This window comes from Chanos chanos, chromosome 3, assembly GCF_902362185.1.
Source record: "Chanos chanos chromosome 3, fChaCha1.1, whole genome shotgun sequence".
NCBI classification, from domain to species: Eukaryota; Metazoa; Chordata; class Actinopteri; order Gonorynchiformes; family Chanidae; genus Chanos; species Chanos chanos.
In genome coordinates this window covers 53365733-53380942 of record NC_044497.1, presented here as the reverse complement: position 1 = coordinate 53380942, position 15210 = coordinate 53365733, and the positions used below count along the sequence as shown (strand labels likewise).

The 15210-nt window shown below is 44.4% G+C and overlaps 1 protein-coding gene across 1 annotated transcript in view; it reads left to right on the top strand.

The window, feature by feature from the left end:
• Window positions 1-13672, top strand: part of LOC115807370 (cAMP-specific 3',5'-cyclic phosphodiesterase 4D-like) — a 110542-nt gene extending 96870 nt beyond the window's left edge. The window contains exons 7-16 of the mRNA XM_030768314.1: window positions 78-190; window positions 9203-9296; window positions 9542-9717; window positions 10184-10282; window positions 10410-10574; window positions 10932-11031; window positions 11964-12118; window positions 12210-12332; window positions 12468-12650; window positions 12947-13672. Coding sequence (XP_030624174.1) covers window positions 78-190; window positions 9203-9296; window positions 9542-9717; window positions 10184-10282; window positions 10410-10574; window positions 10932-11031; window positions 11964-12118; window positions 12210-12332; window positions 12468-12650; window positions 12947-13447 — 1709 coding nt within the window. The 3' untranslated portion in view covers window positions 13448-13672. The remainder of the gene's footprint in view (window positions 1-77; window positions 191-9202; window positions 9297-9541; window positions 9718-10183; window positions 10283-10409; window positions 10575-10931; window positions 11032-11963; window positions 12119-12209; window positions 12333-12467; window positions 12651-12946) is intronic.
• Window positions 13673-15210: the final 1538 nt, after the last annotated feature.

Sequence of the window (15210 nt, the reverse complement as noted above, 5' to 3'; positions counted from 1 at the left end):
GGATGAGGCGCAGGAAGCTTCGGCGAGCCCTGTCAAGCGCCTGAAAACTGACCACCCGATTCCCTGTCTCCCTCCAGAGGAGGCCTACCAGAAGCTGGCCACCGAGACCCTGGAGGAGCTGGACTGGTGCCTGGACCAGCTGGAGACGCTGCAGACCAGACACTCCGTCAGTGAGATGGCCTCTAACAAGGTAAGGCGGACTCTGAGTCATTCAGTCTACTTTTTTACACCTGTCACGTCACGCTGTTATCTGGCAGTCTCTTAAGAGAGCCAAGGCTGGGTATAGATCTTAGACTCAGGAGAGGGGGTTTCCCTCGCTTAAAAGTCAATGATGCTTCCCAGGAGTGAACAGGTGATTGTTTGGCTTGGGGAGGGGGAAAGAAAAAAAAAAGACAAAAGGACCCAGCTGTCCCTCACAGCAGTGTGTTTGTTATGTTTATGTGTTACGTTTTGAGGCAAAACTAAAATGTCCGCCCTAGGGATGCGGTCTCAGTCAGATGTATACAAAACACATTTATGTGCTGGTTCTGTTAGCATTGGCCATCGGCTCTGTTAGCATTACCCATCAGGTCTATTAGCATTACCCGTCAGCCCTGATGACATTACCCCTTAGCTCTGTTATCAGCATTTTTTAGCATTACCCATCAGCTCTGATAGCATTACCCGTCAGCTCTGTTAGCATTACCCGTCAGCTCTGTTAGCATTACTCACTACGTCTGCGAGCATTACCCATCTGGCAGTTATGTTGGCAATGACTCCACAGATGTCTTTCCACAGCCAACATCAGCTTGGTCATCTCCTTGAACATTAATACAAATGGGACTACTCTGTGACATCTGGCTGTCAGTCCACTTATGAGAAAATGTAACTTTTTCTGCATGGGGGTGTGAGTGTGTCTGTGTGTGTGTGTGTGTGACTGAAATGGAGATCAGATTGCTGTTGTGGATCTCTTAGCATTCCAGCTGTACAAGTCGAGGTAGCAGGAGTGTTGTAGTGGTGTGTATTGTGCAGTGGTGTGTGGTCTGTGAGATTTTCTGGCAGTGAATGGGACAGAAGGTTGTGTGTTCTAGGCCAGGGCTCTGACCCCCCCCCCCCCCCCACACACACACACCACAAACACTGCGAACTGATTTTACTGACATAACACTTAACATGCAACAGTTATTCCCTGTTGTCTAGTGTTCATCAGTTGCTATGTTAAAGCTGAATGTAAGTGTTCATCCAGAGTCTAAAGACTGGCTGCAGCAATGTTGTAGAGAAAGACATTGAACTGAAAAGGTGCAGTGGCAGTTAGCAGTGCTGGCTTAAGTAACTGGCTTTAGTTTTCACTCCATACACTACTCAGTCTCGTGGACATGTTCATAGATCCTCATGATAAAGGTGATGTGTATGTGCACACGTGGAATACGGGCTGCTACGCAAGTCTCTTTGGTCTCTTGTGTGTGACTCACCTGTATTTATGCAGGAACATTTGAATAAGCACCAGCAGTCACAGGGTGTCTGCTGATAGTGATTTAACACAACAAGTGTCGTCTTGGGTCATGTAAACACATCTTTAGTGTTTTGTTTTTTTTTCTAGGCCTAATCCACGCTTGTCTTTAACATGAGAGTACTCAGAAGCACCACCCTCTCACAAAACGCAAGCGTTTGAATTCATTCCCGAAAATTTCGAAATGGACGCTACAGCAACTTTACCCTGTTCCGTTACTGTTAGTTAACCTTTCACTGATCTCTTACGTTTATCTCTTATGTTTACGTCATTGCCCTCTTAGGCCACTCTTAGTAAATGATTTTTATCAATGTATTTTGATAAACTAATGTGGAGCAGGCCTGCACTGTCCTTATCCCAGTAGCAGACTGGGTTTACTGGCTGGCTCCTTATGTAAGTTTGCCCTGAACATGACCAGGTGGCCCCTTCTTCTTAAAAAGCATTGGAATGAGCTCTTTCTAGGAACAGATAAGCTGAACCAGAGGCGAAACACTGACTTCTTTCTCGACGCTCCTCTCCTCTGCGCTGAAAACCTCATTGTGTAGTAGTGGGAGTGGGAGGTGGCGGTGGGGGGCGCACACATTCTCTTTCTGTCTGGGCGACCTGGCATGCGGCCACAGGCGTTGGCATGCAAACACAGATACGACCAGACAAGACCTCCCTCAGCACGCTTGATGTTTTCACTGTTGTTCGACTGTGACTCGCAGGAAAACAGCAGTCGAACGCGGTAGCGTTTAAAGTTTTTTTTTTTTTTTTTTTTTTGATGTTTTCTTCTTTAAGACAGCCATGAAGGGATTGGACAGCTGCGGCTGTCCGGGTCGGTCACGTGACTTTGAACAATGGTCTCTTCAGAGAGAGGAAGACTCCAGCCAGAAGGTGTCAATGTTCTACACATTTTTCTTTTTTTCCCCCTGGATTTGTTGTTCACTTGTCCTTCATTGTTCAGCGTGTTTACGGTATAAGGCATATGGAATTGGGCCAGAAAAGAAACCACTAACATCTGTCAGTTTCCTGTGAAAGCCATAGTAGTAGTAGTATTTATGTATTCGTATGTTTATTTATGTAGTCATTGAAGTGACGTCATCTGTCCCTCTGCCCTGTGGGTAGCTTGTCGGTTGGGAGACTGTTTTTCTGAGTATGTTTGACTGTCACGGTAGTAAATTTCTCTGAACGATTGTGTTGTGTTTATTTGGCATGCCATTTTCTCCACTCGTCCAGTGACTAACAGACAGTATGGTTCTTCAGTCTCAGGTTAGTTTGCAGTGTGAGCTCTGTGATTCGGGCAGAAGCCTATGCCTCACTTAGTGGGCAGAGTTTAGTCAGAACATCATCCTTCGATGACTTTCCATGCCCAGAATGAGAAATAAGAGAGACGTGAAGAAGCAGACCGCTACCTGAAACGGCAGACAGGGACGCGGGTCTTGTCCAGGGTGTGGCCGGGTGTTATGAGGACGATTATTGGAAACAAATGTTTGACTTGTAGCTTATCGTCAGTGTTTGATAAGCTGACACAGGATTGTGTTTAGCAAGTAACAAAATGTGTTAATCATCGCCCCGTTCTACCGTAAGCCAAAAGACAAATCCAGTTTCTTCGGTTCTGTTTAGAACAAATGAGTTGATGAATTGATTGTACATATATGTCTGTGTGTGCATGTGCATGTACACACATGTATGTGTGTGTGTATTTGTGTGTGTGTGTGTGTGTGTGCATCCATCACATGCCCAGACAACAATGTTGCATCTGTTAATGTAGATATATTGATGAAACATGAAACATATTTTGGATGAAATGATCAAATTAACATTTGTCACTATATGTTACTAGTTAATTATTGTATCATAGTATTATTATATACAATGATAGAATATGTGATATGTAATCATCATTCTTATTATTTCATTATTTCTATATGTTTGTATATTTAATATCATATCATTTAATGCTTATTAATCAGTGCAGTTAGAATAATAGGCGCGTTTGTCTCACAGCAGACTTGACTGTGTTGAATTAGTGATGTTTGCTTTGATTTTTAAGTTGGTCCCCTGTCCGTGTTCCATTTAGCTCACATCCTGTTACGTTTAACCCTGCCTGTGAAGGAAACAGTCGAGCATTCCTCCTCTGCTGTTTTCCATTTCATTATCAGCCACTGGTATAGTCACAGAAATGTGATAGTACTGTGTGTTGGTAACAGAGATATGCTGATATATGTCAGACACATACCAAAAGATTATCTAAAGATTATCTAACATAAATAATCTCTTTCACAGTCATACAATATCCCCAAAGCATTGTGCTTCACTCTCATCTGCATATAGACATGTGTCTGTGTGTGGGGTTTTTTTTTCCCCTGCATTGTACTTCATAATGTGATATCTTGTGAAATCGTGACACACTGTGTGAAGCTGTTTCACTGCAGAGGACAGTGGTGTATGTCTGAATTTCTTTCAATGGGCTTCGTGACGTTGAGTTTCCCACACCTACAGAATACATGTGACTGACATCTGGCTGCTGCTGCGAAGGTATACGTGTTTGTCTAGACTGCGAACAACAAAACTATTCAAAAAGGGCCTGTATCGAGGAAGGAAAGGTATTCTTCATGACAGAGTGATCGTCCTCTGTCAGCAGTGTGGATTTCGGCCAATCCCTTTCTCGGCTTTATCAGAACGACAGCTCAAATGTGTTTTTCCAGTGGATGCACAGGTGGCTCAATAATAATATGTTATAAGAGCCATGTGTAAGATTCCCCCGTTTCCCTTACTGTCGTTTATGTTGAAATGAAAGGAACTGTCTATCGGCGCCTGTCTGAGAATGGATCAGTATGTATTTAGGTTTCCTTCAGGACAGAATCATTTGACAGTCGACGGTAAATTCCCTCAATCGTTTCGTTTCTTACAGCGTTTTGCGGCAGAACGGACCAATCATAGCCCTCCGTCCTTCAGGCCTGCTCTGCGCTGAGCCAGCCTGCCTTGTGTTTGTTTTCCAGAGTGCTGAGAACAGTCCTGAATCACCAGCATAGGTCTGCCGCGTTGCATGCTTATGAGTGCCGAGCGCATGCACGCACACACACACACACACACACACACACACACACGCTCACAGCAGCACGCCCTCCCTGTCACTGCGCAGACAAACAGGCCCGAGCAGGATCTCACATGCCTACCGTCGCCATGGTGATGCAGACAAATGCAGCCCCTGCAGTGGGCTCAGAGGGAAAGCACAGGCAGGGACCAGTCAGGGCTGAGCAAGAGGGTTTCGGTTCCCCGCCGCTGGAGCGGGCCCACGAAGAGCCTAGAAAACGACCCGCTCTGAAAGACAGGAACGGTGTTCGGGAGCGTTCGTGTCTTAAGGCACACGGCCCGGACAAGAGAGGTCGTTCTGCGCGTCATAGTCGCACATAAGACAGCGGTGAAGAATATGAGCTGGCCTCGTGACTGCCTGAGGAGTATACGTGACTGAAAGGAGACGGCTTGCCAGGTGTGAAACACTTGAGCAAGTGTACCCCGTCGATGTTGCAATGACTTCGAGGGCCTGGCCTTATTAGTTTAGGAATGTAACATGATCTCTGTCCACTAGTGCCCCATTTTAACCCCTGCACTTTCACCCACTGTCAACTTAATGTGTGTCTTAACTTTATTATTGTTATTATTATTATTGTTGTTGTTATTATTATTATTATCATAATCATCATCATCATCATCATTATTATTATTATCATTATCATTATTATCATTATTATTATTATTATTATTATTAGACAAGCATTTAAAAAGGCATTATCTTCACCAGGTCTCATCCTTACTGCGTTGTTATTGTGGTCGTTGATATTGATGTCAGAGCTGGATGTAGCTAATACCTAGTCATTAAACAAGGTGCCATCTAAAATCATAATGAATACATTCTTTCAGCTTGGTATCTATCGTTCTGAGCCTTTAAATAGACGCAACATCTCACAAACCTTAATCCGAACCTGAGTAGGACACTCCATTAAATGTCTCTTACTTCGTCTGGCCTGGAATTCACTTGTATCGTGATATTTTTGATAATTGTGAAACGGACACAGACACCTCCCCGCACGGCATTGAGATCAACACTCAAAAAAAAAAAAAAAAAACCTCTATGAAGTTTTTAAAAGTGCCACACCCAGTGAGTTCTGAAGTCGAGAGCTGTCAGCGTTGGGATGGAAAAGCTTAGAGGGGAAAAAAGGGTGGGGGGGAGTGATGTGGGGGTGTGGTGGAGAAAGAGAGGCATTGACTGCAGGGGTCTCCTCCCATGTCTGTGACTGATGGAAGCCAGCTGCTGCCACACTCTTGGTCCACCTCACAGAAGCAACCCCAAAAGAACGAAAAGCCGCGTAAGACTCGGTGTTTGGCTGACATTCGGCTTTAATCAAACGCACGCCAAGCCCAGATGAGTTTAATCATAACCACAGTCTCATCTGGAGACAAAAAAAAAAAGAAAACCAACCCACAAGCACATTTCTGCCCTCTCTGTCCTATATCGTCTAACGTTTCCACGGTAACATCAGAGTTCTGCCCAGAGTGGCCTGAATAGTGATTAACTAGTCTCTTAAAATGAGATTCCAGTGAATTACATACAAAAACCACATAAAAAATGATTTTAGTTATGTGTTTATTTGCAGTTTTCCCTCGTAATGCATTTTATAGGTTTGCTTTTTATATTAACGTGTTGAGCATATTCCGACGTAATTGTCAGAGAAAATTATGAACGTACAACTCGATCAGCCACAGTGTTTATTCGACACGTTTTTCGTGATTGCCCTTTAACAGAAGAAAACACTGAAGCAGGGCTTGTAACAGTGGATGTAACAATATGCTAAGTCCAGATGTGTTCGAAACATCACTTACTTATAAGCAGATTACAATGTAAAACTGTAATGGACAAGCACATAACATTTTAGTTAACGTTTAAGTGCCCCCCCCCCCCCCCCCCCCCCCCCCCCCCCCTCGGCCCTTCACTGACTTCACGTTTGGGATGGAAAGGACAGAGCGTGAAAGAACCCAGTGGACTGGAAAAGGAGGCGAGTCTGTCTGCAATTACTGAGAAGCTAGTGGGACTGTTTTGGATTGTGTTTGTATTACGAGTGAGGTTTAGCGTGCGTTAGCCTCGGTCGCTGCTCCAGAAATAGCAGACCTTGTGAAGATGGAGATGAAAGGCTAACAGACTTTGGGGTGTGGTGCGCGTTGACTTCAGCGCTCCCCTCTCCGCGCAGAAAATGAACAGGCTGATATCTGTCATTTCTCTCATTTGCCGAGTTCTGTCTGTGCTGAAAAGCGTGCGTGCAGAAAGATTTTGCATGAAGAACTTGTCAGGAACCAATCAATGTTGCAGCACGGGCGATCCATCCGTTCCTCTCATCCCGAAATATATTTGTGTTGAGATGGATTTGATTTAAGCTCTTATTTACATTAATGAATTATGACACAGTAGAGATGGGCCATTGTACGCTGCTTTAATAAGGACTCTTGTGATGCTTACATTTGTTTTGTAAATGTTCGCCTGCGTGCTGAGATCATGAAAGCTTTTATTGGTCAGGCTAGATGAAGGCAAGAGGTGGGCGGGGTTGAATAATGAAAGCCTAATTACGGTCCGCTGCTTTCATTAGCATAGACACTCTCCGCTAAGAGGAGGAAGTGTCATTAAAGTTCCCCTCTTTTTATTCGGCTTTGATTCGCACGGGCTGGAATGCCACGCGCAATTTAAATGCGAGAGGGTTTCACTTCAAAATGAATTATACATGTCAATATTAGCAGAGATGTAATTGTGCCGCTGAGAGAGGAAAAACAATATTTTTAATTTTATCATTACTCAGTCAAAAAAAAAAAAAAAAAAGCGTAATGTTATTTTAATCACTTGCACACTAGAGTAGAGTTTTGTAATGTTTGTCTTCTATCCATAAACACACATGTATATGCATAAATATGCATAAACACATAAACATACTCCCAAAATAAGATGATAAATCTGGTTTGTTCTTTGATAGCTTAAGCTTGCTGTGTGAAGTCTTGTAAGATGATTGGGCTGTGGTTCATTGTGGAAGAGGTTCATCCTGAAAACGTAGGTGAAGGCGCCAAGGTTCCCGGCCCATCGGATTACGACGGCGGGGTGTGCCTTGGCTGTTGGGAGACTGATGAGATCTGATTGGCTGGTTCATGGGCTCGAGCTGCTTTCGTTTTATGTGAGCAGCCCCATATTTGGAAGGTGTTGACGGTGCTGCTTCTTCTCCAGGAGCACAGCATCCTCTCTCTCTCTCTCTCTCTCTCTCTCTCTCTCTCTCACTCTCTCTCTCACAAGCCATTTTTATCTCTTCACGTTCAGTCAGCCTCTTCAACCTGGTTCTCCGGATCTCTCTCTGTCTCTCTCTGCCTCTCTTAACACTGCTGCGCGCCAATGAACCCCCAGCCCCGAATCAGATCGTACCGAGGCGTCGACGCAATACGTGATTCCGTGGATCGCACATTCTCACCTTAACAGTTGGATTTCACAGAGCCCGGTTGGATTTTTTGGCTCATAGGAAAATGCCTGAGGCCAGTTATTTGCGGTCTGTCTCGTGGGGGTATATAAAGGTATGACGTCTCCTTCTTTTCTTCTTGCTTGAGGAGCACAGAGTGTCTGGTTCCTGGTTTGCAGCCGGCTGTAGGTGAGGGAATCCTGAGAGGTGTGCCGGCTGTGTTTGGTCCGAGCAGGTGTGCGCACTGTGAGCAGGGCTTTGATAAACCTGAAGGAAATCCATTCACAATAAACCTACTGTACATGGCTCCGGCGATAATCCATTCCTGTTTGTTGGACATTATGGGTGTGTGTGTGTGTGTGTGTGTGTGTGAGTGAAAGGAGTTGTTCTGTTCTGCTGTACTCATTTTTGACGTGGGTGGGTGAAATAGGATACATTGTGTGACATGCCATATAGAAAACATACGGAACAGATTAAACGTCTGACTTGCGGCCGAACGCTTGTGTGAATCCTTGCGTGTAGCCTGGTGTTTGCCAAAGGCTTTCGTCAGTCTGAAATGATGTGCTGTCCCGGCTGTGGCGTTTGGACAGCGAAGAGTTCAGGAAAAGGCAGTAGGCACTGCTATAATATGAGGAGAACATGTCTCTCGTATGATCTTTCCCAGCCAACGCTAGCAATTTTGTCCCTGCACTGCACACGAGGAAGCCCCGAGAGGAAAATGCATTGTTACATCGCATTGAAAAGTGTCCTGAAAATCAAATATCATCTTCTTAACATTTTTTCTCGACATGCAAATGATATTACTCTATCCATGTTTATGTATGTATGTTTTTGTTTATGTCGTGGTGGGATTAACTTTTTGGAAATTATGTGTTGCCGTATTATTACTTTTTGGAAATTATGTGTTGCTGTATTATTATTATTATTATTATTATTATTATTATTATTATTATTATTATTATTAATACATGTGTTTACCTTAGTAAATGAACTGTAAGACAGTCCGATCTGATTAAATGTTCGCAAGTTCAGCTGAACTTGTTTTAAAAGATGTGCTTTGCTTTTTTAGATAGAAACATAATGAATCAATAATTCATGACACTCAGGGCAATAGACGTCATCGGATTACGGACAGACAGCAGTCTAAATAAGTGCTCATCAAGTTACTCATCATCGTCACCATCTCTTTTCCCCCTCCCCTCCCTCTCTCTCTCTCTCTTTTTTTTTTTTTTTTTTTTTTTAGTTCAAGAGGATGTTGAACAGAGAGTTGACCCATCTGTCTGAAATGAGCAGATCTGGAAATCAGGTCTCCGAGTACATATCCAACACCTTTTTAGGTAAACAGGCGTCTTATGCCACTCCCACATCGTTTTAAATGCCTCACCAATGCTGTGACGTCACAGTTTTATAACGGCAGCTGTTATGTGACCGTTACGAAAACGTGGTGGTCTGTCTGTCTGTCTGTCTGTCTGTTTGGGTTTTATAGTTTTTTATAGTGTATGTGCAAAGGATTTATGCTAATAACCTGTCTTCCATTCTCTGCTCTGCCCTGTTTTCCCTGCTCAACCCCCCCCCCATCCAGACAAGCAGCACGATGTGGAAATGCCCTCCCCCCAGACGCAGAAGGAGAAGGAGAAGAAGAAAAAGCCCATGTCTCAAATTAGTGGTGTGAAGAAATTAATGCATAGCACCAGCCTCTCCAATTCCAACATCCCTCGATTTGGGGTCAAGACGGATACAGAGGACTCCTTAGCCAAGGTGAAATGACCCCCCCACCCCCCACCCGCCCCAAAATATCCACCCTCACCCTATTCTTGATTAGTTTCTCTAGTATCCATTGAAGCACTCATACCCTTTCAAAGGAGAACGGACCTTTGGAGGGTTGAGTGGAGATTGGGTTTGATTTGATTACATCCTGTTGCTGCTCTTTTTGAAGAGGGACGGCATTATGACTCTGTTTAAAGATGTGGGGATTTCTCTCAGAATTATAAGAAAACCAATATAAAGGTCCAGAGCCTTTTGCCTCTCCTGGTTTCAGTGTGTGTATGTAATAGAACAGATGGTAAATCGTAACCTTATGGAAGTTCATCTAACGTACCATGTAATGTTCTTCATTCAAATGCATTTGTTCAAAGGAACGTTTGATGGAAAACCCTGAGGATGTTTCTCTTAAAAGTGAAATGTCTATGAACACTGTTTTTGTCTCTTTTTTTCTGTTGTTCAGGAACTGGAAGATATAAACAAATGGGGCCTTAATGTTTTCAAAGTCTCAGAATTTTCCGGAAACCGGCCGTTAACGGTGATGATGTACACCATTTTTCAGGTAAACTTGCATCAGAGGGGAAATACCCAACAGTACCGCTCAAAACCTCTCAAAAAGTCTGTTCAAATTTTAGCGCTCGTCCGTCTGACGGTCTTTTTGTCTTTCTTTTTCTCTTTCTCTCCTCCAGGAGAGGGACTTATTGAAAACGTTTAAAATTCCATTAGACACTTTTATAACCTACCTGATGACCTTAGAAGACCATTACCATGGAGACGTGGCGTATCACAATAACATCCACGCTGCTGATGTCACCCAGTCCACGCATGTGCTGCTGTCCACGCCGGCTTTAGAGGTGAGAGACAGTCATGGCATGGAGATGATGAAGAGATGATAGAGCCCCGTGTGTAGTACCCAGCTGCAGAGCGCTCAGTTATAAAGGCAGCAGTGGTGACGGTTGAGACGTCATCTCAGTTCATCTGAGTTGAGTTTAGTCTCGGATTACCATAGTCTAGCGTAGTCCAAATCTCAGGTCAGCTTAGTCTAGTTTGGTCGAAGTCTCAGGTCAGCTTAGTCTAGTTTAGAACGAACAGATGGAGATCTATTTTAAGAGGTCTAAGCCTTTTTTTTTTTTTAAGAGATATGGTCTTCATAGGAAAAAAAGCTAACTGAATATTTTCTCTCTCTCTCTCTTTCTCTGTTTTGTTCACAGGCTGTGTTCACAGACCTTGAAATTCTAGCTGCCATTTTTGCCAGTGCAATCCACGATGTCGATCACCCCGGTGTCTCAAACCAGTTCCTCATTAACACCAGTACGTGTCGTTTTTCCCAGTTATTGTGGAGTTTGAGACGTATGTGCGTGTGCATTGTGATTTTGACTGGATGAATCTTACAGTGCGCTACATCATTACAGTTAATAATCTTCTCCAGCCTAATAGGCAAATCATTCATGTTTTTTTTAACGTAACATCAAGTACATTCATACAAAGCAACTTTCCACACGCACGCTGAGAAGGGGAGAGCTGGTCTCTGCTCACTCCTGTCTCACTCCTGGCTGTATGCGCCCCCATGCTGAGCGGACGTAGGCAGATTCCTCTGGTCAGACCAGCCTGCTGCAGAGAGGGGATTCCCACTCAGCTATGAGTCACTTAAGGGAAAAACAAAGAATTTCTTTTTAATGGAGGTGAAAGGGTTCAAACGCTCTTTTCGAGAGACTGGAGCGTGCGCCACGCAACGACGGAGTCGTCCTCGATACCGAATGACCTCGACCCCTCCTTGAATGTTTTATCTGCCCCATCGGTTACGTAACCGTAATATGACATAAGAGGAATTACGATATTATGCGTCAGAAATAAAAAATAGAGAGAGAGAGATTTTATCCCGGTGGTGGGTTCGCCCGCTTGTCTGTCTGAGCCTAAGAGAGATGCTGGTCATGGGTAAAGACGGTAGCAGAGACAGATGTCCCTTTCCTGCGTCACTGTCACTAATCCTCTCCTGACAGTGACGGAGTCCTGCCGCTGACACAGCCTTTAGCCGACTGCACCTCAGCGGGGCTGTGCGTGAAGTCCCGCCTCTCCCAGCCAAAGCAGCTCAGCCAACATAAGGCTGAGACGTATAGACACAGCAAATGGAACACGGCCCAGAGTAACGCCAAGCTATAACAGAAGCTGTGTGTGTGTGTGTGTGTGTGTCTCTGTGTCTCTGTGTGTGTGTGTGTGTGCGTGCGTGCGCGTCTTTCTCGCAGACTCCGAGTTGGCTTTGATGTACAATGACTCATCGGTACTGGAGAATCACCACCTGGCCGTGGGTTTTAAGCTGCTTCAGGAAGAGAACTGTGACATCTTCCAGAACCTGACCAAAAAACAAAGACAATCCCTGCGGAAGATGGTCATTGACATTGTGAGTGCTGACTTATGTTCGCCCTGACGGCCTAAGCGCTCGGCCCGGGTCATTTATCAACACGCAGTTCATCGCTGTTCTTTTGTTTTAGGTTCTAGCTACTGATATGTCCAAACACATGAATCTCCTGGCTGATCTGAAAACGATGGTCGAAACAAAGAAAGTGACCAGCTCCGGAGTTCTCCTCTTAGATAATTATTCAGACAGAATACAGGTAACATCCTGTTACTTTTGGCAAAAATATAAGTGGTTGTCTTTTTTTGTGTTTTTTTTTTTTTGTTTTGGTAGAATTTGACAGATTCCAATTATGTTATACTTATTCGTGATGGGTTTTTTTTTTTTTCTACAGGTTCTCCAAAACATGGTGCACTGCGCAGACTTGAGTAACCCCACGAAGCCCTTGCAGCTGTACCGACAGTGGACGGACCGCATCATGGAGGAGTTCTTCAGCCAGGGTGACAGGGAGAGGGAGCGAGGCATGGAGATCAGCCCCATGTGTGACAAACACAACGCCTCTGTGGAGAAGTCACAGGTACTACACTGAGTCAGCGCTGCTCTCTACACATTAAGAAAGTGATGCGTATATTGGAAAATGGGGCCGTTACTCCTTAGCACAGAGAGAGAGAGAGAGAGATTATTTTTGTCTGGCTGAGCGTATCAGAGTGTAGATAAAGAAGATATTACAGCTGTTTCTACTGAAGATAGCAACATAGAGGAAACAAAGACAGGCCGTGACAAGTCTTTCTGATCTAATTCTGCCAAAGATTGACATTACTTCTTATGTGTGTCTTGAGGCGTGGGAACAATCTTGTCTTTTCTCCTCCTCAGGTGGGCTTCATAGACTACATAGTGCATCCGCTCTGGGAGACGTGGGCTGATCTGGTGCATCCCGACGCCCAGGACATTTTGGACACACTGGAGGACAACAGGGAGTGGTACCAGAGCACCATACCCCAGAGCCCCTCTCCCGCCCCGGACCAGCCCGAGGACGGCAGCCGGCCCGGCGGGGCGGAGAAGTTCCAGTTTGAGCTGACCCTGGAGGAAGACGGCGAGTCCGACACGGAGAAAGACAGCGGCAGCCAAGCCGAAGAGGAGGAGGACGAAGAGGAGGAGGACGAAGAGGACAACAGCTGTAGTGACTCCAAAACTCTTTGCACTCAGGATTCTGAGTCGACGGAGATCCCGTTGGACGAGCAGGCAGAGGTGGAGGTGGAGGAGGGCGAGGAGGGTATCTCTGAAGGGCTCTCCACGGAGCCCAGTATTGTGGAGGAGGAAGAGGAGGAGGAGGAGGAGGAGGAGGAAGAGGACAGACAGGCTGCTAATACATAGCAGTGCGCCAGACCTGAACTAACTGCCATTCTTCTAATGGCAAGGGGAAAAGAATGATAAGAATAAACGAAAGAAAAGGAAAAAAAACGATTCATGATGATAAGTTCCAAAGCGTACGTTGCACTCCACAACTCTTGGCCACTCCTCACTCTCAGAGCTGCCTGCAGAAGGGAGAACACAGAGACTCGAATTTGTCCGTTTTTTGCACTCAGGAATAACTTTTAGTCCATGTGGGGGTTTTTTTTGTGTGTGTGCTTCTTTTTAATTCACTTTTTGAATTTTTTTTTTTTGTCTTTTTTCAGCCCTGTTTGAGATGAGCGTTCGTCAGTTGCCATCTGGTCAATATTTTATTGTTTTTAGGGTGGGGGGGGGGGTGTCCACTCACTCCCCTCTCTCTCTCTCTCTCTCTTTCTCTCTCTCTGTCTCTCTGCTTCTACCCCGGCACTGGGCAGACAGGCCTGGTGGGTGAGGCCCGCGGGCCGGTCCGACAGTGCAGAGGAACACATGCAGCTGTGGACGGGGCGTGAGAGATGGGCCACAGAGCGATTTTTCGGCTGAAAAAGGCCCTGACTTGGTCACGTGGCGAGGAAGGGAGGGGGGCGGGAGGAGAGAGAGAATGTGTTTTTCTACATTACGTCTTCCTTGAAACCTGACTGAAAGAAAAACGAAACAAAACAAAAACAACAAATACACACACACACACACACACAAAATTCAATGCTGTCATGGCCTCTTAGATTTTTTGTATGATTAAAATTGTAGAATTTTTTTTTTTTTTTTTTTTGGGTAGTACTTTTGTTGACAAAACAGCAGATGATGTCCAGGATCCTCCTCAGTTATAACTCAGTTATAATCCTATTGCTTTTTTTTTTTAATTAAAGAAGTAATTTGAAAGTTACTATGAATTCTCCTGTTTGGGATTGTGAGTTGTGCAGTGTTTTGGATTAACGCGTTGCTCACATATGCTCACAGTTCCCAACCATCATTGCTCAGTGTCTTTCCTCATTGTTTGAAAGCCTTTGAGTTCTCCTTGTAATAGGAAACCTGGAGGAGCATGGGACTGAGTGGGATATAGGACAATGTTAAAATCTGTGAAATACCTCCATCCTCCACAGTAACAGTGATGCTAATGATTCTGTCCCTGTGTGCTATGTTAGCTACAGCCGCGCTGCCATCCACTTTACTTATATGTCACAAACCTCTGTCCTCGTTTTTTTAGCTTTTTAAAGTTCATTCAGTCACATTTTGCTCACAAAACCATTCTGAGGCGATATTATTATTATTATTATTATTATTATTATTATTATTGAGACACTGTAAGTAGTGGAATGCTCTACTATTTTGCAAATGCTAGTAGCATCTTTTCGGTGAAAAAAAAAATATAGAATTTGTTTAGGCAAGTGACAAACATTACGCCTTTTTTTTTATGTATTACTCGTGGATGACAATTTCTCTTCAGCAAGTAAAGAAGGCTGTTTGCTTTGTTTTGACTCAGCGTCCAAAGCAATGAAATGTGAATTAGGATGTAATGGTTTTTTTGGGGTTTTTTTTTAATACTTTGCCCAATGGTTTGAAAATGCAGCAGGAACAAAGCTGTGTTTGACTGTACTGTCCCTATTGTCTCTGGCTCAGTTAACGGGTCACTTCCTGTTGACTGACCTGAACTGTCTCCATACTGGCCCTTCCCTTTCTGCTTTTCACAAACAAAATGTGAATGAATCGATCGGGAGTAGTCATGTGACTGTGTTTTCAACAGTTGCGTG